This window comes from Ipomoea triloba, chromosome 5 (genome assembly GCF_003576645.1).
Source record: "Ipomoea triloba cultivar NCNSP0323 chromosome 5, ASM357664v1".
Taxonomy (NCBI): Eukaryota; Viridiplantae; Streptophyta; class Magnoliopsida; order Solanales; family Convolvulaceae; genus Ipomoea; species Ipomoea triloba.
In genome coordinates this window covers 653753-678756 of record NC_044920.1, presented here as the reverse complement: position 1 = coordinate 678756, position 25004 = coordinate 653753, and the positions used below count along the sequence as shown (strand labels likewise).

At 36.6% G+C, this 25004-nt stretch overlaps 3 protein-coding genes across 4 annotated transcripts; all 3 read left to right on the top strand.

Moving 5' to 3' along the window:
- Positions 1 to 2595: 2595 nt before the first annotated feature.
- Positions 2596 to 5291, top strand: LOC116019576 (L-type lectin-domain containing receptor kinase IV.1-like). Its single transcript, XM_031259849.1, has 2 exons — positions 2596 to 3690; positions 4251 to 5291. Exons 1-2 carry the CDS (start codon positions 2596 to 2598, stop codon positions 5034 to 5036), a joined length of 1881 nt encoding a protein of 626 aa, XP_031115709.1. The 3' UTR covers positions 5037 to 5291.
- A 1556-nt stretch (positions 5292 to 6847) lies between these two features.
- On the top strand, positions 6848 to 10981 carry LOC116018916 (hydroxypyruvate reductase). 2 transcript variants are annotated; one of them, XM_031258956.1, is made up of 10 exons: positions 6848 to 7044; positions 8131 to 8264; positions 8801 to 8945; positions 9099 to 9226; positions 9374 to 9445; positions 9548 to 9674; positions 9755 to 9879; positions 9973 to 10014; positions 10154 to 10366; positions 10583 to 10981. In XM_031258956.1, the coding sequence occupies exons 1-10, from the start codon at positions 6873 to 6875 to the stop codon at positions 10649 to 10651; spliced, it is 1227 nt and encodes a 408-aa protein (XP_031114816.1). In that variant the 5' UTR covers positions 6848 to 6872; the 3' UTR covers positions 10652 to 10981. The 2 variants fall into 2 exon arrangements, with proteins under 2 accessions (XP_031114816.1, XP_031114815.1); XM_031258955.1 differs by having other exon boundaries at positions 6849 to 7044; positions 8125 to 8264.
- A 7870-nt stretch (positions 10982 to 18851) lies between these two features.
- On the top strand, positions 18852 to 22525 carry LOC116018820. Its single transcript, XM_031258825.1, has 4 exons — positions 18852 to 19433; positions 20432 to 20484; positions 20655 to 20822; positions 22086 to 22525. Exons 1-4 carry the CDS (start codon positions 19056 to 19058, stop codon positions 22321 to 22323), a joined length of 837 nt encoding a protein of 278 aa, XP_031114685.1. The 5' UTR covers positions 18852 to 19055; the 3' UTR covers positions 22324 to 22525.
- Positions 22526 to 25004: the final 2479 nt, after the last annotated feature.

Here is a 25004-nt window from a genome sequence, read left to right as displayed (position 1 = left end):
ATTGGGCAAGTTAACTCGACCGAGTCGGCCGCCAACTCGGCCCAGTCGGCCAAGTCAGGCGCTAGGCAGGCAGCCACCTAGGCGGACGGCTAGGGAGCAATTCGCCTCGGTCTATGGACTCCTAGCGTCTAGGCGGAAAATTTTTGCAACAGTGAAAAATGTATACTGCATTCATAGTTCATACAGCTATTTAGACAATAATTTGCCAATGGAATGCTTGGAATTCATATTAGATGGCCCCTATTGCATGTGTTGGGTTTGGGTATATCCGTCATCAATCAGCCCAAATTTAATTAATAAAAATGGGCTTGATCAATGATCACATAATAAGGTACGTAGAGATCAGATCGAGAATGCACGTAAAGTTAACTTAAAGGAACGTGTTCATAAGGCATTCTCTACTCACCACAATAATGTTCATTTTATGAGCATTAATTGTTCTTGCAATAACCGAGTCACCAGATGCTAGTACATATCATTACCTGCCAGAGTTGTCACTTGTTGGAGTTGTGATTACACAAATGACTTGAATAAATATAATGAAAAGTTAAAAATTGAAGTGAATTTGTCCAAAGTTGACGATATATAGGACTTCTTTAATAAATAAAACGGATACCGGTTAAATAAGATTTTGAATTGAACTAAATAGTGGAATTATATAAGTTTTTGAACTAAAAAAAAGTCTCATTCAACTCTTAAAACGACAAAAAGTGTAATTAGACTTATTAGTAGGTTATCAATAGGTTAATGTTGTGTTGATGCATGCTTACTTAGGGATTGATTTGGATTTCATGCCACTTTGATTGCATATGTGTATACTTTCATGTCACTTTAATTTCATTACTTATTTAGTGTAATACTTTACTTTTCTTAAAATAAAAAAAATGTATTTACAATGAAAAAAAAAACTTTTTAACTTTTTTTTGGAAGAAAAGATATAACTTCCATTAATTAAGATCAAATACAACGAACTACAAAGGAAAGACGGAGGGCAATTTTACCATTCCTCACCAACAACAGACATAGAATTAGACTCTCTAGCTAGCTAACAAGTGAATAGTTTAGTTCCCTGTTTGTTTGACAAAAGAAAGGAGAACATTTGAAAAAAAAAAAAAAAACTTTAACTTAAAAATTTGTAATAAATATAATTGATCATCTTAGGTTTTTCTTTTTTGGATCACACTTGTGTGAGATTGTCTCACAGATCTTTATCTGTATGACGAGTCAGGTCGAGTTAGATCAATATAAAAATGTAATACTAATAATGAATAAAGTGTTTATTCAAAATTACAAGTATTATATGTTTCTTCAAAATTGCACTTTCCATTATAAATAATAATAATAAACATTTCATTCTTAATTAGTATTATATTTTTCAGTATAAATATTACATTTTTATTGACTCAACCCATCTCATAGATATAGATTCATAAGATAGTCTCACACAAATTTTTGTTTTTAGTTTTTAAAATTAAAATGGTTATTTTCATTTGAATCCAATCATGTATATGTCAATACTGGCGTGCTCATGTTCAGCAAAGTGTAAACCCCACTTGACGTGATGAGATGAGATTTTACAGGAAACATCAACTTCCTACAACAAGAAATTTCCATGATTAAATCATCGTCAACCGGTCTATGTTTAATGTTTCAATCAATCATAGGGTCCCCATGGACCACTACACCAACATATATGTTTGTCCAATAAACTAATGTAATAACACTGGTAGGATGCACTTAAAACATTTTTAAATACACTATTAATCATTATCAAATACTAAATGCACGATTTAAATACTTTACTTTCACCACCATTAAACATTTTTCAATGCACAAGCATTACAGAAAATTAAAAAATATCACTATTTTCTTAAATTGATTTTCAGCCTTTTACAGGGACCACCAACATATATGTTTGTCTAATAAACTCATGCGATAACACAGCGAGAAAGGTTATGAGAATTATGTATTGTCTTTCGTGCATTTAAAGTATTTTTAAATGCATTGTTAATCGTTTCTAAATATACAATCGCAATGACACATGTAAGGATAGGAGGTGATGAAAATTTAGTGTCTTCTGCGCACTCAAAGCATTATTTTTAAATGTACCTTCTAAGTACTTTTGCTTTCGGCACCGTTAAACATTTCTAAATGCATAAGCATTACAGAAAATTAAAAATAAAATAAAATAAAATGTTACCATATTTTTCACTTTTAATTAATTGATTTTCAACCTCTTATAGGGACCCCCAACATATATGTTTGTTCAATAAACTCATGTGATAACATAGGGATGAAGGTTATGAGAATTATGTAATATCTTTCGTGCACTTAAAAATACTGTTAAACATTTCTAAGTATATAATCTTAATGATAGTATGATACAGGAAGGAAGGTGATGAAATTAAAATCAGGTAATGTTTTTTGTGCACTCGTAGTCTAAGTATTTTTACTTTCTGTTAAGCATTTCTAAATGCACAAACATTACAGGAAATTGACATTTTTTTTTATTTTTTAATTAATTTTCAGCCCTACCACCAACATATACGTTTGTCCGGCCAATAAACTGAAGTCATCATCTCTTCCATTTCTACCATGAAGCTTTTACTGCTCCTATCTGCTCTATCAATGGCGTTCACACCTTCACACACCACACAGTTCACATACAATGGCTTTTCCCCCTCGCCGGACTTCACCCTCGACGGCCTCGCCCACATCACCCCCGCCGGCCTAATCCAATTAACAAACGACACCACGTTCATGACCGCCCATGCTTTCTATTCCCGTCCTATAAATTTCAAGAATTCCTCATCGTTTTCCACCTCCTTCGCCTTTGCCATGGTGCCCTTATTCGCCACGAAAGGCGGCCATGGAATGGCTTTCGTCATTTCTCCGGCCAACAATCTCCCCGGCGGCGCCGCCGGGCAGTTTATGGGACTGATGAATGAGACCACCAACGGGAATTCCACCAACCATATCTTCGCCGTCGAGTTCGACGTGATCCAGACCAGGAAGTTTCACGACCTGAGCGACGATCACGTCGGAATCGACGTGAACGGAATGGTGTCGGCGGCGGCCAGGGTCGCCGGATATAGCGACGAAAACGGTGCGTTTCGGAACTTGACTCTCCTCAGCGGGGACCCAATCCTCGCCTGGATCGATTACGGCGGTCCCGACAAGAAAAAAATTAACGTCACTTTAGCTCCGTTTGGCGTTCCCAAACCTCGTACACCTCTCCTCACTTTGCCGTACGATAATGTTTCCTCGGTTTTCGACATCGGAGAAATGTTCGTCGGCTTCTCGGCCGCCACGGGGCCGGAGCTGACCTCAAACTTTTACGTTCTGGGTTGGAGCTTTTCCTCCACCGGAAGAGCGCCGGAGCTCGATGTTTCTCAGCTTCCTAAGGTTCCGCGGTTGGGGAGGAAAAAGAAGCCGGCTTTCTTGACTTCTGGTTTGCCAATAATCTGCGTGGTTTTAGTAGTGATACTAGGTTTGGCTGTGGTTAAGGTTGTACAAAGAAAGAGGAAGTTTGAGGATGTTCTTGAAGATTGGGAACATGTTTTTGGCTCTCATAGGTTCAAGTACAAGGATTTGTACTTGGCCACCAAGGGTTTCAGAGAAAGGGAAATCTTGGGGATTGGAGGTCTTGGAATTGTCTACAGAGGTGTATTGCCTGAAACTCAACTCCAGGTAACATTTTCTTTAAAAACCTATGAGAGTTCAATGAATTAAAAACAACTGACACAATATGTTATCCATAATAGATGACACAATCAATATTTGTTTAATAGTTTTCATTTTCTTGAAAAACCAATACAATAAGCTCAACAAAATATATATTTTCGATTCAAAACAGTTAAAACAGCTTACACAATTGGCTGTTGATCATATACAAATATGTAAGCAACGTTAACGAGGCTGGCAACTTTTAAGAAACAAGAAGAAATTAGGGCACAAAAAAGTCTGTGCCGTATTATAGAACACAACAGTTAAATTAGGGCGCAAAAAAGTTTGTGCTGTATTGCAAAACACAACAATTAAATCAGGGTGCAAAAAAGTCTGTGCCGAATTATAGAACACAACGTTAAAAGCGTTTAATTTTAACAACAGCACCAGTCTGTTATCTATTGTCCATGAATAACACATCAGAACAGTTAAAATCAGCTAACACAATCTGTTATCCATCATGGATAACCTGAGCAACACATGTTTGAATGATTTATTATCCTGTTTGTTTCTTTAATTTGCAGGTGGCAATCAAGAGGGTGTACTATGAATCAAGAGAAGGGGTACAAGAATTTGTGTCGGCAGCGGTCACCGCCGGGCGGTTGCGCCACCGGAATTTAGTCCCGTTTCTGGGCTACTGCTGGCAAAAATCGGAGCTGTTTCTGGTGTACGAGTACATGCCAAACGGAAGCCTAGACGCGTTCTTGTACCAGAGACCAAACAACACTCTGAATTGGGCCCAAAGATTCGCGGTGATCAAAGGGATAGCGGCGGCGCTGCTGTATCTACACGAAGAATGGGATCAAGCCACGAATATTCCCAGAGAAATAAACGCCGGCAACATCTTCCTGGACGGCGAGTTCAACGGCAAGATCGGAGGGTTCAGCCTGGCGAGATTGTACGACGGCAACCGGAGGCGCGTGGTGGGAACGCTGGGGTACCTGGCGCCGGAGCTGGCGAGGAGCAGCAAGGCGACGAAGAGCAGTGAGGTGTACGCGTTCGGGGCGTTGGTGCTGGAAATGGCGTGCGGGAAAATGGCGTTGGAGGCGAGGAACATGGCGGACGAGGATTTCATCTTGGTGGATTGGGTGTTTTCCAGGTGGATTAAAGGCGATATTTTGCAGGCAATGGATCCGAATTTGGGGAATGGGTATGAGAAATCGGAGGTGGAGATGGTGTTGAAGCTTGGGTTGCTGTGTACTCACTCCGAGTCGAGGGCACGGCCGAGCATGCGGCGGGTGGTTCAGTATTTGGGCGGTGGTTTGGAGCTGCCGGAGTTATCGTCGACCAACTTCCGGATAATGGCTTAGATATATTATTGTAAATTGTAATGTAATATGCTTACCCCCTCCAGGCCTCCACACACACATATATGTATATATTAGATAACTGAGATAAGCATAGTGTTTCTTACCAATTATTTGTAGTTGAAAAAGGCTATCATGCTCATCAATATCCTATGAGTTAGGATTACAAGGTGAAGTTTACTTAGTGCATATTATAGTGTAGTGTAATGATTATAAGTTTCTCTCATCACTTATAAATATCGGTATTGATTTTGTGACCATCAAAGCAGTCAGCTGGCGGGCCAACACTTGAAAAATATATCCACTCGTTTGTATTAGAATTGCTCAACCATTTTTCCAGTGCCTTCTTAAGACTTTTGTACATACCTGGCAAAGTCTAATGGCTAGCCTACCTTAAATGTCATAAATTCCATAAATAAAATGATTAATGCTATAAATGTTGTGATCATTCGGAACTACACATTAATTATCTTAAAGCTCCCTGTTGATCGAGTACTTGCACAAGTCGTCTTGCCTTTGCCTGCACCCTGCCTCCACTACTCGGTCTACTTCATGTGCAAGACTCCCTTCGTTACTTGTCTGATTATCTTCAGTTATCCTGTCTGGTTACTCCTCTTTGTCGAAATGTGTGCCTGGATACTTCAATTCATTCAGCTCGACTAGAGTGTAATCGTCCCAACTCCTTTCCCTTCAAGCCGACTCTTTGCTCTTCAAGTCAACTCCTTGCATCTCAAGCCGATTCCATGCACTTCAAGCAAACTCCTTTCCCTTCAAGTTAACTGTGCGTATTAACCCTCCATGCATGCTATGTCTCATACGTATCGTCAATCAGTATAGTACTAAATACAATTGCGTATGTTATTTTTTGTTATATAGTTATATATGTTAGGGGTGGTACTAGCGACTAGGCGATTAGCCTGAAAGGTTAGACCTGCAAGCTTGAAGATCATTCCGTGTACATATAGGTCTGGGTCTATTTAGTTAAATAAGTTTTAAAATAGGACTAAGTATGTTATTTTTACTAAATAGGCCAGGCTAGATTAGACTCAAACCAGGCTAGGCCAGACCATAGGCCTTATGAAGGAGCTTGACCTATTTCATCCATACTTTTGGGGTACCGAGTCCTCTTGTATTAATTCCCACTCTCAGGGTGCAAAACATATTTGAAATTTTAAAGGCTTAAGGCGAATTTGTGCTAAAATATTTGGGTTAAGTCTTTTTGCGTTCTATCGTTTGTTCTTAGTTCGATTTTTAATTCATTTATAACGGTTGTGTTAGCCCGCAAATTTTATCGTGGACCACGGACCACCAAGCATTGTGGTTCAAGTGACAAAACGACATCGTTTTGATTAATGAAAACAGACGGATGAAGCTGCCTCCATTTTGAGCAACTACAATTCCCTTTCAACACAACTACAGTATAAGTTCAACACAACTGTAGAATCATTTGAGATGAACTGTAGTATTAATTACGGGCACAACTGCAATATCAGTTCAACACAACTGCAGTATCAGTTCAACACAACTGTAGTATCATTTGAGATGAATTGTAATATCAATTACGAAGATTTACGGGAATTTTTCTCCTACTTATTAAAACGTCGTCGTTTTGTGACCTTGGTCCACAATACATTGTGGACCGTGGTCCACGACTCCACGGTATAAGAACTGGTGTTAGCTGGGTTGTGTCAGTTTTGACATCTCTTTATTCACATCTAATGATTAATACATATAACCATGTTGGCCCATATCATATCATATCATAACCGCGATTTAAGGCCCATTAAGGTTTCTGTCACAGTATCACCGGGAGGAGAGAATCCATACAACTGAACCGTCATGTACCGGAGCACTGCCTCAGATTCTCTTTTAACGGCCGTAAAATCGTCGTTACGGAAAAGAACTTCACTCTTCTCCAATAATTCAGTTACCAGCGGGGGTAGTTGGCGGGTTGTTGAAGACAATTTTAGCCATCATCATCAGCAGCAGCAGCGCGACTGTTCTTCAGCAGGTCAAAATTCCCATTTCAATCGCTCTAATCTTTTGCTTTCTTTAGATTTTGCTCAAATTTAAAGTAGTATCTGTGGGTCAAGCTTGCAGTTTCCTATATTCTCGATTTTATCGGCCAAGATTGAATTTTTATGGGATTTTTCATAATTTTCATGAGTGTTATGGTTGTCTCTTTGTTGTGAAACCATCTGGTTTAAGTTCATGCAAGAACAGCATTGGAAAATGGGAAATAACTGAGGGAAATGAAGAATTATAGGCTTAGTGATTGTTTAGCCTGTAGTGGAGCTTATCTGCCCAAATGACATTGCTTAGGCCCAACAGTAAAAAGAGAAAAATTATTCTTTTCAAGTTACTAAGTGATGGTGAAAGAAAGCAGAGGATTATAGCACACTACATACTAGTTCTGTTTTAAATTGTATAGGCAAAGGGATGGAAGATTTATTCAACTGAAACTAAGTGTCTTAGTGAGAGTTTTACTCACATTAAAATTATCCAAGACCAATGGATTATTGTTTTGGTTAGGATGTTAACATTAGGCCATTAGGGTCAAAAAAGATTCTTTTTTTAAATGTAATTTTTTTACTCTTGACTAATATGATGGTGAAAAACTTAATATAAAGATCCTAATGCTACCTGTTGGATGAGGTAAAAACAATATCTTTTACCTTAAAAGGGTTTACAGTGATGAAGTGGGCTTTGCCAAACAAATGTGCTTTTGAGATAATAAGACATTTGCTTAAAGGGTCCGGCAGTTTTTAGGTAAAGAAATTAATTCAGTCATTGACCATTTAGTGTGATTATAAGTGAGATATCCAAGGCACCTTAGTTATTCAATGTCCCATTTCATTTAGATTTTTTCACTTCCTCTCAGGCTTATTCTAAGTTTGCAAATATGAGGCTTTTTTCTTTTTAAGCTTTGAACTTAACTAAAGGGTTTGTTGAAGACATGCCAGCCTGAAGAACCACTTGAACATGTGATGCACATATGCATGACCACAAAAACTAACTCTTTTTATTCTGATTCTTGTACGTGCAAGTGGATATTTCATCTTTTAACATATTGTGTATAAGATTTTTGTAGGTGCAGGCATATTGGGGAAGATTCTAAAGATGGGTGAAAATGGCAGTAGTCACATTACCCGTGTTCTCTTTTGTGGTCCTAATTTTCCTGCCGCTCAGAATTACACAAGAGAATATGTGAAAGACTATTCATTTATACAGGTAGTTAAACTTTGTTTCATTTCTTTTGGATTTTGGAAACATTCAATGTAAAATGGAGTAAGTTTTAATATGTGACAATTATACAATCAGTAATACATGAAAAGCTGCATTTACTTTCAAGTGTTGTAATAAGGATTTTTATGAATTATCTACGTTCTAGATTAAGGACAGTTCTGGCCATTAAGTTTCATCTTCTAGCCTGGCAGGATTTTATTCATTGTTCAACATGGAGTTAATACCTTTTTTGGTCCATCGACTATTAGAATTTCACCACTTTAGTCCTCGAATTTCAAAGTAGCCCAATTTCATCCTCAACTATGCAATTTTTACCTAAAATAGTCCTTTGTCCAAACCAAAATAGTCCTGTTTAGGACCATTTTGGTTAACAATTGCATAGTTGGGGATGAAATTGAGCAAGTTTGGAAGGAGGACCAAAGTGGTAAAATCCTAATAGTCAAGGGACCAAAACGGGTATTAACTCATTCAACATGTTACAAAAGTTTAACATTGCTGGACAACATTGTGGTTCGTTGTAGGTTGATGATATTCCGTTTGACAATGTTCCTGCTGTGATCAAAGACTATGATATATGTGTAGTTAAAAACTTGCGGCTAAACTCTGATCTTATCTCTAGTGCAAAGAGGATGAAACTTATAATGCAGTTTGGAGTTGGGCTGGAAGGTTAGTTATTGTTTTTGTTAGTAATAGATGCTCTTTGTATTCGTAAACATTCACTAATTTTATCTTTAGGTGTGTTAACTTTATCCAATTGTGTATTGTATTTGTACGTTGATCTCTCATGCTGATTGGTCCACTTGTCGCCTTTTGCTAAAGGTGTTGACATCACTGCTGCTACAACCCATGGAATTAAGGTTGCTAGAATCCCGAGTGGTGCGACAGGAAATGCAACTTCATGTGCTGAAATGGCCATATATCTGATATTGGGTCTTTTGCGTAAACAAGTTGGTGCATAATTTTCATTCGTGTTTCTTCAAAAAAAAAAAAAAAATTCATTCGTGCAAAATTAATACTGATATAGTGTGTAGAAATTGGTGCGGTTGCCATGAATCATGATGCAAAAATCTCAGGGCATTTAACGTTTCTCGCAGCATGAAATGGATATTGCTATAAAGCAGAAAAAGCTTGGAGAACCAATTGGCGACACCCTGCTAGGGAAAACGGTGAGCTTGACATAGCGTGCACTATTTCTGAACTCTTTTACAATGAGCATGCTGCTGAATTTCTCGAGATTTCCTTCCATAACCTCTCCTCGATCTTCGTAGGTCTTCATATTGGGATATGGCAATATCGGGATTCATCTGGCAAAACGTTTGCGACCATTTGATGTGAGAATACTTGCTACAGAGCGGAGTTGGCCATCGCATTTGCATCACTCTAGTGAAACTGATGGTATGAAAGTCTTATTAGTTTCGGATACGTGTTGCCATGGTGATCTTCTATGACTTCTTATGTACACTACTATTGTTTAGCACCGCACATGGAGAATAATGGTGGCTGTGACCTGGTGGACGAAAAGGGTAGCCATGATGATATCTTGAAATTTGCGAGCAAAGCTGACATTGTTGTTTGTTGCTTGGCCATGAATAGTGAAACGGTGAGATTTCATTTTGTTCTTTTTTTAGTCATTTTATTTCCAAGAAAACTTTATGGTCGTGTCAAATTGATTGCTACGATATTGTCCTTACAGGCCGGGATAGTGAACAATGAGTTCTTATCTTCAATGAGAAAGGTTTGTAACCTATTGAAGAACTTCCTTTGTTTGAAAGAAAAAATATGTTTATCTTTTTCCCTTGTTCCCATAAGCACCATTGATACGAGAATACGAGATGCATATCTATAATAGTGGTCCGTTTTAAAACCTTTTTCAGGGTGCTATTCTAATTAATATAGCTCGAGGTGGTCTATTGGACTATGATGCTGTTTTTAATCATCTGAAATGTGGACACTTGGGAGGTTTAGGAATTGATGTCGCTTGGACCGAACCATTTGATCCCGACAACGCCATTTTGAACTTTCGAAATGTCATAATCACCCCCCATGTTGCGGGTGTCACAGAACACTCGTATAGGTACATGGCCAAGGTATGTCTCGTGATGCAGATGATCGAGTTCTCTTTCCATTTTCCCACCTGCATTGTGGAATGTTAGGCGTATCGTTCCATTATTCCATATGTTAATCTAAAGAAAACCCGGTATTCATGTCGTTTGCTAGATAGGCGGTGCGTGAGTTTTGGTAGTTGAACATTTGCAGAACCGCAATCTCTGCTTTCTGATACTCGAAACTACATAACATCACAGGTTGTCGGAGATGTTGCGCTTCAGCTTCATGAAGGGACGCCTTTCACCGGGATAGAAATCGTGAATTGATGGAGCCCCACCATTCGTGCCTACTCTCTCGTCACATTGGTTTATAAAGGCGTTGCGTTTCCGTTTTCAAGATTCTGCAGTTTTGCTGGAGAACTTGCTCGTGGCGCGGTGTTACATGCAAAAACCAGAGATTCACAATCAATTCTAAATTAGGTTGAAACCTGCAGTATCAATGACTCAATTAAAGAGCTTGACCAAGATGGTGAAGAATGTATTTCTCATAAATAATGATTCAGGTTGTAGGTCTTATCCTATGTTAAAATTTGTACTATGATATACAATATGCTTATAAGCTCATTTCCCCGAATAAAGCATCGCTTTTGACACCAAGTACCTTGTGGTTTGATTGAATCGTTATTTCATTTTATAAGGAATCTTAATTGGGGATGACATAATTATTGAGCATATACTAAGAATATGTTAGAATATACTAAAGAAAAAAACATCGCTCCTGACTTGGTATATGCCAAGTCAATTATGTTTTTAAAACACAAAAAATATTACTTCGTATGTTTTTGGTTTTTGTCCACACCATGGGTGAAAAGTTATGCGGTGAAATAAGCAGGCTTTCTAGCAAAAGAGGTGAATTTTCCTCGTTCTTATGATTCCTACATCCTAACCCGACAGGATAGTGGAGGAGAGAACAAGTCCTTAGTGCTCACAAGGAACTAACCACATTAGATGAAACTCTCATACTTTGGTTGCCGAACATCAATCATGTTTCTTTCTCACAAACTACCACCCAAGAACTAAATTAATTGCTCACACAAGTGGAAGGGACTTACTTAGGTCCCTTTAATTTTTAGAAAAATATAGAAAATGTTTGCTCCGAATAAATTTAATTAGGAAAAAGAAAACTAATTGTATGCCTTTTAGCCGCACTGAAACTCACATGGTAAAGTTACGAGGTATCCAAAATTCAAGCTATAAAGCACTTAGTAATCCTAATTAGCCTCTCTCATGGAATCATATATCAGTGTTGAACTTTACATAAAATCTATGATAGATTCAAAAAGGAACCGCCCATGTTATCATATGATCCATTATCCATTCATCACGCCTAAGCCTCCACATGCTTGACAGGTCTGCCACTTTCCCCTACTAACCAATCCACATTTCTAACCCAATACACAACACATTAAGAATACCCTTATCTATCAACCTTTCTGTGTTTCACATATGACCTTACGAGATCGAGTCTCACCAACGACAATGTGAGAGTAACTTTTCAAAGTAAATGGAGTTCTTTGTGCACAGTAAGTAAAAGTATAGCATCTGTGTTCAGCCGAATTACCATGATCTACATCCTCCCAAATGCTCTGTTGGGCTAATACATGGGGGCCCTTAGGGTTGGGGACTTAATCTTTTGGGAACAATATATGACCCTTACGTTATATATAAAATAGATCGTACCACGATTCTCAAGACCTCACTCTTGCTCGAAAGATTTGATGGATGAGGGAATTCTTTGTAGACAGTAAACTTTTGTCTAGTTAGTTGAACCACTATAATTTATCTCTTCATAAATTGTCAGGTAGGGGGTGTGTGGGGATGCTTAGGATGCAAGATTCCACCTTTATCACAAGATTTGATGGACAAGAAATGTCAACTATTTCATTACTCTTGATTTTCATGTGTGACATATTGCTTCAATTCACACCTTGGATAGTCAAAGGGACATTGAAATCTGTGGCAGAGGTTAAATTACATCTTTAATTTTGTAGACTTATGCAGCAGGTTGCACGACCAAACCTTGTTATTGTCATTCCAACCAACTGAGGAAAAAATTAAAAAGGAACATATGCTCATGTGCCTAACAGTATTCATGACTTTAAAATGGGTAGCTCCAACCAAGCTAATCAGGGGTTAACTTAGTAATCACAAGATTAATTCTAAATTCGGTTTTCAATAGAAGGCGCTCTATTGACCTTCTTAGTTTAAATTAGTAAGCTATGGATAATTTAGACTGGTTTAGTCCTTTGCCAGTTAGGGTTACAAGACGAGTTAGGATCAAACATTTACCACTGTACCAAAGGCTATAGCAGGTAACGAAGGTGTAACTTTATTTCTGCCACACATTTTCAACACTCTTTTTTAATCTGTGACCTGACTCTAATAACACTTGTTAGGATCAAATGTTTACCACTACTCCAAAAGTTATAACTCGTGGCGAATGTGTAACTTTTTTTCATTATACCGCCACATATTTTCGAGACTGAAGACACTCGGTACTAAACTTAATTCTTTTTCCTTCTAGACTTGTCCTTTACCAGACTCTGCCCAATTCAGTCCTCACCCAAAAAAGAAAATGCTCACTTTTCATTGGAAGACATCACCATCACACATGCTCTTGAGTCTTCAATCATTGACTAAAGCTGCATAAATTTCCCAACTGTCCCAATGACAGACTTGACTTTTCTGTGCCCTCCTCTCCAGCTTATAAACACCCCCTGCAGTCTGCAACCACACCATATATCCCCATACAGATTTCCCCAAAGAAAAATGGATCAATTTCCAAGAGTTGAGCAAGATAACACCCATTTTTCCAGGTCAAAATCCTTGCATCTTCCAGATCTTTCAAATAATGAAACTGCAGCCAAAACCCATGGCTCAGCCCATGAGTGTGATCAAGAAGATGGTGCTGGAGAGATTTTTGGGGTGATCTTGAGCAGAAGCAGGTCGGTTTCCTCGGGTGCAGCGCCCCGGGAAAGAACCAAGGCTGAGAAGCAAAAAAAGGGACTAGCAAAGGTGACATTAGCCATGAAGAGGTCATTCTCTGTGTCTGGAGGCTATTGCAGGATTCATGACCAGCATGACATCATCAATGGTGGTGGTGGTGGTGAGAACATGAATCCTAATGTTTTCCACAAAAGAACAGTTAAGAAGAAAGGCAAGATCCTTAAAGCCTGCATGAGGTTACTAGGTCTTTAATTAGTGCAACTGTCTCCTCATCAGTTTGACAGTTTTCTTAATTATATATAAAGTGTTAATCTGTAGTTTTCTGCAAATTAAAATTAAAGTTCCTCTTGGCTGTATCAGAGGATCTTCTATTCCTCTTTTACTTCACTTTTTATTTTTTCAGATTGTATTAGTAAAAAAATATTTCTTTACCCGGCTTAGCTCACTGGTTTAGGCAGTATTTAGAAGAATAAACCAATCTCTGAACCTCGGGGGCCGGAGCAGCGTAGTATGTATGCGATTATGCTTAAAATGAACAAATCCTTTGTACGCACATAAGTACAGTTAGTGATGTCTATGCCTTTGTCTATGGGCTTGTCTTATTTTTGATAAGTCAGTCCATCTAATAATATCCCAAACTTTATAAGTTAATTGTATTAATGATCATAACTCTAACACCAATATGTAAAAGTACCTATCACATAAGGACAGAAAAGAATGAGACAGCAGAACAAGTGTTAGAGCAGAAGGAAAGGCGTTACATTCTAGGTAAATACTAATAAATGCATTATTGTTTTTGTTTGACGACATAGATGGACAAGATTATAAATGCAAATATGGCAAACCTGATGTTGAGGCAATGTGCTGTCACCAGTTATGGCAGTGTAATAAGTTATGGTCAACATGAATTTGAAATGCATATGAGCTGAGCTGAGCTGGATTGATTGATTAAATATACATATAGTTAGTCTCTGTTATGCACAGAAGGCTTAAAGAAGTCAAGAATATATATTTTTTGGATGTGGGTAGCCATTATTCGAAAAGATGTGCACTTTGTGTGTAAACTCACTTCTTTACTGTGTAATAGGTGAAGTCAATCTTAGTACTACACTTGTACTCCTAGTACCATAAAGCCCTTGCACACATCAAAATGGTAATTTTTTGGTATACCATTGTATGAAGTGTATACAAAATATTTAATATCAACACATAAATTATTCATATATTCGCTCTCATTTTACATGTGTATATTAATTGTGTAAGAGTCGCATCAAGATGTATTATTTCTTTTTTAGTAATAAGAGAAATATGTAACCACTATATGATGATGTACATTGGATAAACTTCATCTTGTGACCCTAGTCGACAAAAGGATGGGTCACAAGAAGATAAATCAATTTAGGTTGTCCATAATTGACCGTCTCAAATCAAGAAAATCATAAATTATTTTTAAATCTCTTGTTTATGATTTATGATGAATAAGAGTTAATTCTATTTTTGTCATATATTTAATACGGGCCAACCTGGCCCATACGGGTTGGTAAAAATGGGTTGGGACGGGCCGACCCGTTTTAAACGGGTTGGAATTTTCCCAACCCAACCCATTAGTTACGGGTTGACGGGCTAAATGGGCCAACCCGTCAGCCCGTTTATTTTTTTATTTTATTTTATATTATTAAAATTTATTAATTTTTGTATTGCTTAAGAATTGAACTCTCAACCTCTAAGTTAACAATTTTCACTATTTTCAACTAAATACATGAATCTTTTTGTATAAATACATATATATATATATATATATATATATATATATATATATATATATATATAAAATTTATATTTCATACTAATATAATTTACATGTAACATACTAATCAAAGTTTTATTAACAACATTTTAAAATATTAATACAATACTTAATTACACAACAAATTTGAAGGTAAGGGGTTGGGAAGGGTGGAAATACGGGTTATATGAGCCGGGTTGAAAACGGGCCGGGCTAGTCGCCTTCCCCGACAAAGACTCGGTCGTCGCTAGTCGCCGGAAGTTGCCGCCAGTTGTAAATGACATGTTAAAATGGGTTAATTGCTCTTTTTTTCGGTTTCAGTGGGTTAATTGCTTTGTTTTTTCGAGTTCAGTGGCTTATTTAGGGGTTATTTGAGTTCGATGGCTTAATTGCGGTTTCCCAAATAATACTATGACTTTTTTTGTACTTTATCTCAATTTCTTTTAACAAATTTGTTTTCTACCATAATACCTTCTAATATTAGGGGTTATAATTACCATGGACAACAAGAGGCTAGGAAGCTAAACGTAATTAAATAACTTAGAATCACTAATTTCTTAATTGCACATGTTAGTTCTGATATGCTCTAATATACTGTCAGATGTGAGTTTGAGACTATGGATCACAATGATCAAAGAATATTCATTGTAGCATCTTTTGAGCATAGAATTGTGTTCTATACTCTCAAATTCTTTTTTAAAGTGGAATAAAAAATAAAAACAGTATCTTTTATTGTTTTACACTTGGAATAAATTCACCAAAGCACTCTGGATATACATATTTTCCCAAAATATGCTCTTTTGGATAACAGTTTGTGTTTGTATTCCTATCCAAACATGATAAACGGCTGCATGCAGTTAAAACACTTGTATAAGTGCAGTGATTTTACTTCACACACTCCTTGTTTATGGTAGAAAACAGGGCTAGAGTTTCTTTTTTTTTTTTTAATTTAATTTAAAGCACAAATCCAGTATCATTATTGTATCTAATTTCATTAGTTGGAAGCCAATTGATTGGTACAAAGACAGAATATCAGGGATCAGAGGCGATCAGCAGCCGCGCAAAGATCATCAGCAGCCGGGGGCGAGCAACAACAATATCAACTACTTTGAGACATCAAGAAGCTCATAAATCAAACCCCTTGCCTTTGTATGTATGGGCTTCCGAGCACTTCTAAAAGCTTTGTATCTTTTATTAGCCTCTTTTTTTTAGCCACAGAGGCTGTCAACGAATCAACATGATCAAGAAGCTCAGATATCAAACCTCTTGCCTTTGTATGTATGAGCTTCCGAGCACTTCTAAAAGCTTTGTATCTTTTAATCCCATTTTTTTTGTTAGCCCCATAGGCTCGCAACGAATCAACATGATTCTGCAAATCATCATTGATTGTTTTTCTTTCCAAAAGTTTCTGCCAGGGCTTCTACTTCGATGCGTATTCTTTTTTTTTTTTAAGTAAACGACCCCATAAAGTTTCAGCGTATTATTACAAACGTATTAGAAATGTAACATATGAGTACAACCGGATTGACACTATTGCCAATTCAATCTCATCCCATGTATGTAGTACGCTATTTCGGTCTATGGCTTGTCCATTAATATCAAGAACATGGACTGTGAAGTGAACCACTTCAAAAGTGTCATCGTTTTCCATGCCGTTCTGGAACGGTGCTAGCTCAATTGTAAGTGCAGTATTGATTGAAATGTGTACTATCTTGTGGAATATGAGCTTATTCCCAACTAAATGCCTACGGAGAATGTAGTGGTTCCTTTCATCTCAAGTCATCTTCCAAATGTTCTAAAACCACTTTATCTATATCTTCCCTAAAATCTGGCCAAGTTGTCAATAGAGGATCTATTGGGATCTCTAACACCTCAAACTCTTCCATGTTAGGTAAATGAACATTCCTTTCAACTTGGCATAAAGGGCATCAACTTCATCTTCAACTTGGCATATATATTCTTTTTTAAAAAAATAAAATAAATAGTGTTATAATTACCCAAAACAACAAGAAACTAGGAATTTAAACGTAATAATATAATCACTAATTTTTAAATTGCTCTGATACTAGCTCTGATATGCTCTAATCTTAGCTCTGATGATTTACTGCCAGATGTGAGTTTGAGACTATGGATCACAATGATCAGAGGATATTAATTACAGCATCTTTTGGGCATGGAATTGTGTTCGATACTCTCAAATTCCTTTTGAGCATGCAATAAAAAAAAATAATATCTTCTATTATTCTACACTTAGAATGAAAATCTACCAAAACACTCTAGATATGCATATTTTCCTCAAATATGTTCTTCTGATAACATATTATGTTCACATTCCCTGTAAGTGTACTAATGATACACATAGTACCATATGTTTAGTTGGCTTATTATTTGTTGAAAATATTAATTAAATTTTGTTAAGGTAGGTTAGTATGTTGTTAGTTTTATTCTACTAGGTTGCAACATACCAGCTGTAGCAAACATAAGTTTCCTGCTGTGAATTTGGACCATTCGTTTTAATTAGCAAAATAAGTGGACAACATTTAGTGACTTGTTAAAATGGTCAGATGGCAAAAATGGGTGGACAACACATGGATTAAGGGGTAAGTTGAGCTGAATTTTCAAAATTGGAAGTTGCCTTATTAGTATAAAAGGTGTGGGTTTTGAAATGGGCTTGAAATGTTAAATTAAAAAATGCTATATTCCTTACTCAATTCCCACTGCCGTAATAGTGAGAATTGAGAAGCCAAAATCATGAAGTTGCCTTGAAGATCATACACTGCTACTACAACATTAAATTGAAGATTTCCTGCACTGTTATGATGAAGATTGATGGCATGCAATGTTGAAGATCCAATTGTAGGTGACGAAGATTGGTGTTGATTAATGAACCTTGTGTATCTTGGTTGTGTAATTCTAACTTGTGTAATCTTAAGTGATCATCTAGTGGATTGACTAAACATTGAGTTGCCCTGCAAACGTGGGAGGATTATTTCGAATTGCGTAACCAATTCCTTGTTACTTTATTTAATTATCCATTATTAATTTAATTAATTATTGTTAAAATTGAGTAAGAATCCTTAGGATCATTTTGCATTCAAGACTTACGATTCAATTTCAATTGGTACCAAAGTCCGATGACTTAATTTATTAGTCTATTTGATCGGGTTAAATTGTGTTTCTTGAATAAAGGAATTCACCCTACGTGCTTGTATTAGTTTATTTCTTTGTTTTGTATTGAATACATAGGTTATAATGGATGACATATCCTAGATCTTGTATTGAATACTTCAAACAATACAATCATCGTCTAATTTCATTGTTAGTTTTACTCTTAACATCTTTGGATAATTTCTCAATGTTAAATACGATTAAATACTATATGGGAGCCAAAGACTTTATGGTTTAGTGGCATCTGGTGTCCCAGTTAACACTTCCACATGGATGATGGGAGTGGCCTCAGGCCTCAGTGGCCTCAGTGGAGTCAACTGTTGACTCTTTGTTCAGAGAAAATCATATGATTTTGCAGCCACATTTTAGATTCTGTGTTTTTGGGTCCCAAACCAAGAAGTAGCCACAACCATCTTATCCCTCATATATGGTGTGAGAAAAACAAACAAACACTCACCTCAAATATTAGCAAATGAATACAATACTTATTCGTTTCCTTCATTAACTATTCAAACTCATAAAATCCAGTTTTTAAAAATTTTGACTTTACCCCGTAAAAGTGGTGTTGGTCTCAATCAGCACCGCAGAATTTCAATCATGTCTTATTATAGCTTTGTAGAAATTGGTAAATTCTCCCAATTTAGATTGAGTGAGGGAGCTTAGCTTCAAATCTTCTATGTTATTGCCATTTCTTTCAAAAAGCGAATAAGCACCCAGAAAGAATAGTTTCTTCTTCTTCTTCTTGGATGCAAGAACAGCTCCAAGGAGAAGATGAATGCTCATTACTGTCAAACAAATCATCATCGAAGTCTTTCCAAACAATTCTCAAGAAATTTCATACCAGTTAGCCACAAAAAAGCCATTGGGTCTTCAAGAAAAGTTGGAAACAAAGGGCAGAATTACCCCATGAAATGTTGCAGCTCTTCAATCTCACAGCCACCATTACAGCAAGCAGGAGAAGAGGTGGAGCTGAAGCTTCATCATCTCCACAAAGAAAATTTTGGGTTTTTGGTGAGAGATGAGTATGGATGGCAGGTGAGAAGAATGGGTGACAGTGAGGATGAGATGAAGAAAGTGGCTAGAGTTCAAGCTGAAGCATTTCATGAACCAGTCTTGCTCTTCAATGATTTGTTCTTTGAATTTTTCCAGGTTCAATTCATTCCTACCTAATTGTTAGTTTCACATATATAATCTAATCTCAGTGATGAGTTAGCTTAGTGTCAAGGCCTCAGGGGTTATTAAGTTCAACCAAATTTAGTTTGACGATGACTATGTGTTCCACTACAATTATTCGAAATCGAATCGAGTTTTGGGTGGGGCTTGTCTACCGTAGTCGGAAATTAAGGACTATAAAGAGGTAAACTGGCTTATCTTGCTCATAGTTGACCACCGACGCAAACCAAAAAGACCAATAAACAACCTGCACAAGAAGTCGAACATAATAAAATCTCGTAGTTATGTTACCCTGTTAGACCAATTTGGTATCTTGTAGTTACGTTACCCTGTCAGACCAATTTGGTTAGTTGGTTGGTTAGGATTGGTCTAACGATTATGAAAACTATCACTATAGTTGCACACTTAGAAAAGGTTGGAGAGAATTGTTGAAAGTCATTCTCTCCTTTCTAAAGCTGCGCAAGGCGGCCCCCCAGAACAAAGCCCCACCCCCCTTTAATGAAAGACCCTCGCCTCGCTTCCTATTCATTTGTGGGTCTGGACCCGAAGGCCTTTTTTTCAAGAGGTGATTTCGAGAATCAACCAACCGAAAAATGCGTAGCCCAGGTGACTCACAGCCTCCCTCTCGCCCAAATGAAATGGGATGAATCAAATCAATATATTGATTTTTTTTTTTTTCGCTTTTTACCTTTTCAACAAGAAATTTGGTAAAATTTTATTGAATGTTGTCACGTGACTTACAAGTGGCCAAAGTTTGTAGACAAAAAATTACATGTACATTCTATAAAAGCATGTTATGTGAATGAACCGTTTTACCAATAAAACTTTGGTAACTCTCAAATCATGTGACAAAATATAGTTAAATTCCACGAAATTTCTTATCAAAAGGATTAGAAATGACAACTATTTATTAGTGTCATAGTATTGTTTTATATTTATTACTAACATTTAGTGTTAAATATAATATAATGCAGGCTGAAGTGCTTGCTGGACTTATTCATAGAGTGAGGAACTCTCCACCAGACAGGTACGTAGAAGAGTACATTTAAGAACCCAAGAACCATATATATATATATATATATATATATATATAAAAGAATTGTTTTAGTAGGTATTTATTGTGTTGGTGGTCCAGAATGATTAGAGAATTGAAGATGATTGTTTATGTGACATTAATTAACCTAATTAATGAAACAGGTATGCATGTTTGGTGGCGGAGGCATCGAAGGAAGGCAGTGAGTTTAAGGAAGTGGTTGGGGTAGTTGATGCAACTGTGTATAGAGACAATGATGTTCTCCGACACCTCCCAGCTGATGCAGATGAATATCTCTACATTTCTGGGATTGCCGTCTTGCACAAATTCAGGTTTAATTTTATGCTTTCTTCTAACCATACAACAAAAAACTCCCTACACTATTAATTAAAGTATGTGTTCCGTCTTAATAAAAGTTTAAAGGGATAGTTGGGCTACACGTTTTATATATATGGGATAGTTTGAGTGAGAAAATGCTCTGAAAAATGAGGACTGATTGATCATTCCTACCCACATCTAATTGTTCATTTTCGAACATTGTGTGGTGCATTTATGCATACTTAATAGTGCGATTTTGGTGATGCGTATTTAATAGTGCATTTTTTGGTGTATTTATGTATTTTTTATTGTGCGTTTCCTAACATTAATAATGCATATTTACATAATTATTGGTGCAGTTGTACCGACCGCACGTTAACTCGTGTAGGAACTTGTTATTTGGGTTGGCTCTGATATCCTTTTCTTGTTGGACTTACCTTACCTTTACAGGCCAATATCCTTTATAGGCCAATATAATGACCCTGCAAGCTTTTGGGCTTCAATTAGCCCTATTTTGTCATTTCGAACCAACCCATTAGTATTTGTTCCACGTAATATACAGTTGTTATGTCATGGACCCGGGTCCATTCAGGTCCATTTTTACAATTTTAAAATTTTATATTCACAATTTCAGAACTTTATGTTCACAATTTCATAACTCTATATTCAATAGTATATTACAATTTTTGAATCTATATAACACAATCCGGTCCATTTTTACAATTTTAAAATTTTATATTCACAATTTCAGAACTTTATGTTCACAATTTCATAACTCTATATTCAATAGTATAACACAATTTTTGAATCTATATAACAAAATTGTGAATATATAGTTCAAAAATTGTGAATATTGAATAATGTAATTTTGACCATAACATATATTATTTGCTTTAATGGTATTTTAACCTTGATTTTCATAAGAAATAAAAATTTGGTCTTATAAAAACTCCATAAGGTGTTTCTAGTATGTTACGAAGTATAAATATTTATTACATGCACTATATTTACTTCCCAGTAATATCTGTGTTTATTGTAAGTCAAACACGCTTAACCACAAAATTTTTTAGTGGTTGTCATGATATCTTACTTAAAACCAATCGATGATAAGTAGACGGACATTAACTATTTAATCGCATCCCTCCCTGATAAGCTACAATACCGCGTCTCAAATTGAACAAGGCCTAACTCCAAATTGAACAAGGCCTAACTCGGCCAACCTGGATGCCCAACATGAATATTTATCAAAATGCATAACATACTCAAATGTTTGGCAGGAGGCAAAAGGTAGCAACGGCCTTGCTAAAAGCATGTGAGATGGTAGCTAATCTATGGGAGTTGGAGTATCTTGTGTTGAGGGCTTATGAGGATGACTGGGGAGCTCGGAAGCTATATAGTAATGCAGGATACAGAGTTGTGTCAACAGACCCTCCATGGACCTCCTCTTGGATTGGTCGAAGAAGACGAGTCCTCATGATCAAAACCCCCAAACATCATCTTTATACAAAATATTAGAATCACAAAAAAAAGAAAAATATTTGATACACCATCAGTATATAAACATGTTAATCGAGATATGGTTCTAGCTAGGTATGATATGATCCTTGTACTGAGCAGGTTTAAGTCATAACAAGTCGAGTTGTGTCAAGCTTGTGGGCTTGCGGTTTACCGTTTATTCTATGATTAATTCTTTTCAGTCCTCTAATTCAGAACTTAATTCCTTGAGAGTGCTTATAGTTCATAAATTCTAGTATCATTAATATGTTATAAACCAATGATGAATAATAGGGAATATAATACTCTTCAAGCTGTAGGCCCATGTATACTGAGCACCTGATAAGATCTGACTACATGCGTAGTGATCTTTTCCCGACCTAGTCTGACATGACGAGTGTACTCAACCGACCCGACTTGAAGATTGGGCTCTTAGTCATTTATGATCGGTCTCGACCCGAATGCTTGGCTAGGCCCCGAGCCCATGTGATAAGCCCTTAAAGGTGAACATGACAATAACGCTCGAACCGAGCCCGATAGTCATATGTTCCGGTATACGTGGAAGCCTCTCCTTAGCCTCTGAGACCGTTGAGTGCATAAAGGACACATGCCGTACATGTCGGCCTCCTAGCATTTGTCCCCTCCAATCTCCTATAAATACCACACTAAATGCTTACAGAAGAAACTTATTTCCCATTCTCTCTAATAAGAGTAATTACGCACTTGGAAACCTCCGACCTTCGGTCTTAATTATCCAAGCTAATATACCCAAGTTATACACAATCAATACTAATACATATACTCGAGAATATTTACACTATCAATGAACTATTGCGCACCATGCATGCACCTTATTTAAAAATAAAGCTAAGCATGCATGGGCAGTTCAACTGGTCACAAAAAGGTGAAGTTTGGGAAGAAAAATAAAGCTAAGTGCATATATAATCTTTTTAAAAGATAAATAACTATTACATAATTTGTATTTTTAGTACTATTTCAATCTAATTTGTAACTTAAATACTTTTTAAATATTTTTAAATCATGACATAGTTTACATTGTAGTGTAATTTTTAATTTGTTTTGAAAATAGAAAACAGCAAAAAGTAAAGGCCAGGGCACTATTATATTCACTCAATTCTTGTAATTATCATTGCTATGATGACTTATCATACACAAATTGGTAACAGAGAGAGCATCATTAACTAGGGGACAGACATGACGATTTAAAGTCAGTCCAAAATGGTAGGGCTACAAGAACTTATCAACTTGATGTCATTTGTACGTGCTATAGTTGATTGGTTGCTAAACCACAATCAGATTAGACGTAGGAGAAATCACACTAAGTTACAAGATTAATTATGAATTATTTGTTAATAATTTGAATTCATTTGGATTTAAAAACCTCCAAAAACATAAGTTTATATAATTGTATCCAATTTAAAAATAAGTCTTTTGAAATACGTGTAATTTTATTGTATTTTATATCTAACATAATTTATGACACGTGTGTGCACGCACCGTCACACACGTGTATTTGAAGAAAGTTCTGTAAAATTGTCTTGAATGACAGAATGAGACTCAATTAGAGATGACATTCATTCAACTCGATGGAGGTCCTTCTTCGAACCAAAATAATAATAATAGGGTCACCCCAACCTAAGCTAAGGAAGAAGGAGGACCTAAAGAAGATCCAAGCTAATGAAGGCTTAAACAAACCAGCTCATATCCGGACAAAAGTCAATGAGTAGGAGGGAGATAGAAATGACCGCACTGGTTGGTAGGAGCAAATAACTCTGAGGGAAGTTAATCAGTCATGTTCTAAGGCATGATTACATGTAAGTTATGATAATGTATTAGATAGGGATGGATGATAATAATAACTTTCCAAAATCACTCTTAGAAGAGTGTGACTAACCTTGTATGAATATCTCTCGTTTAATGAGAAAGGAGAACTAGAGGTTGTCTTCTAATGCAACATACAAGTTCTCCAACAATCTTTAGTTGATTGGGGACGGGAAACAAGACAGGGATGGAAAGTGTACTCTTCATTCTGATTCTGTACTGTTGTTATTTGTAAACTTAACTAAATTAGTTTTTTTAGTGACAAGAAAAACTCGTAATTACTACTTGAGAGTGTGTACTTGGTAAATTTTACTCTTATGTAATAATTTGCAAACTACGCAATAAAGGTAAACTGAACAAGGAAAATCTTGTATGAGCTCGACGAGAAGGTTTAGGTCAGAACTGAACTCCTAATCTTCAAGTACAAAAATATATTTCCCCCACTCTATCTTCTTTTTTAAGACTAAATTAATCTCATTTTAAGGATCAAATCCTTGATTTTTTGTTAAGGATGAATGAGTCTATTTCCACTCAACTACACCCTCCAAGTTATTTTATAAGAGATAATGATTATTAGTGAAAACGAGTAACCAATCAATGGCGGTAATCTCGTTGAAGAAAAATGTGATGGGCTTAGGGTCCAATAATCCGACTTGAAGTTTGGTATAGGTCTACACTACTAAGCTTATACCCGCAGACAAAATAGTAAATTGACTATTTTAATGTCTGATTTCTACTTTGCTAATTACGCACATGTACTGTTTTATTTGGCGACAAGCAACAAAGACCGTTACCCATGTGGTCCTCCTCTAATCCTCTATGTTGTCTGTTTGGTAATTAGGGATAATAATCCAAGACAC

What these genes read in the sequence shown, in the direction of transcription:
- LOC116019576 (XM_031259849.1), top strand. Translation starts at nt 2,596, where the DNA reads ATGAAGCTTTTACTGCTCCTATCTGCTCTATCAATGGCGTTCACACCT. An exon ending in TGCCTGAAACTCAACTCCAG is followed by an intron (nt 3,691 to 4,250) that starts GTAACATTTTCT and finishes TTTAATTTGCAG; the next exon opens with GTGGCAATCAAGAGGGTGTA.
- LOC116018916 (XM_031258955.1), top strand. Translation starts at nt 6,873, where the DNA reads ATGTACCGGAGCACTGCCTCAGATTCTCTTTTAACGGCCGTAAAATCG. An exon ending in GCGCGACTGTTCTTCAGCAG is followed by an intron (nt 7,045 to 8,124) that starts GTCAAAATTCCC and finishes AGATTTTTGTAG; the next exon opens with GTGCAGGCATATTGGGGAAG. An exon ending in GTTTGGAGTTGGGCTGGAAG is followed by an intron (nt 8,946 to 9,098) that starts GTTAGTTATTGT and finishes CTTTTGCTAAAG; the next exon opens with GTGTTGACATCACTGCTGCT.
- LOC116018820 (XM_031258825.1), top strand. Translation starts at nt 19,056, where the DNA reads ATGAATGCTCATTACTGTCAAACAAATCATCATCGAAGTCTTTCCAAA. An exon ending in AGGAACTCTCCACCAGACAG is followed by an intron (nt 20,485 to 20,654) that starts GTACGTAGAAGA and finishes TTAATGAAACAG; the next exon opens with GTATGCATGTTTGGTGGCGG. An exon ending in GCCGTCTTGCACAAATTCAG is followed by an intron (nt 20,823 to 22,085) that starts GTTTAATTTTAT and finishes AATGTTTGGCAG; the next exon opens with GAGGCAAAAGGTAGCAACGG.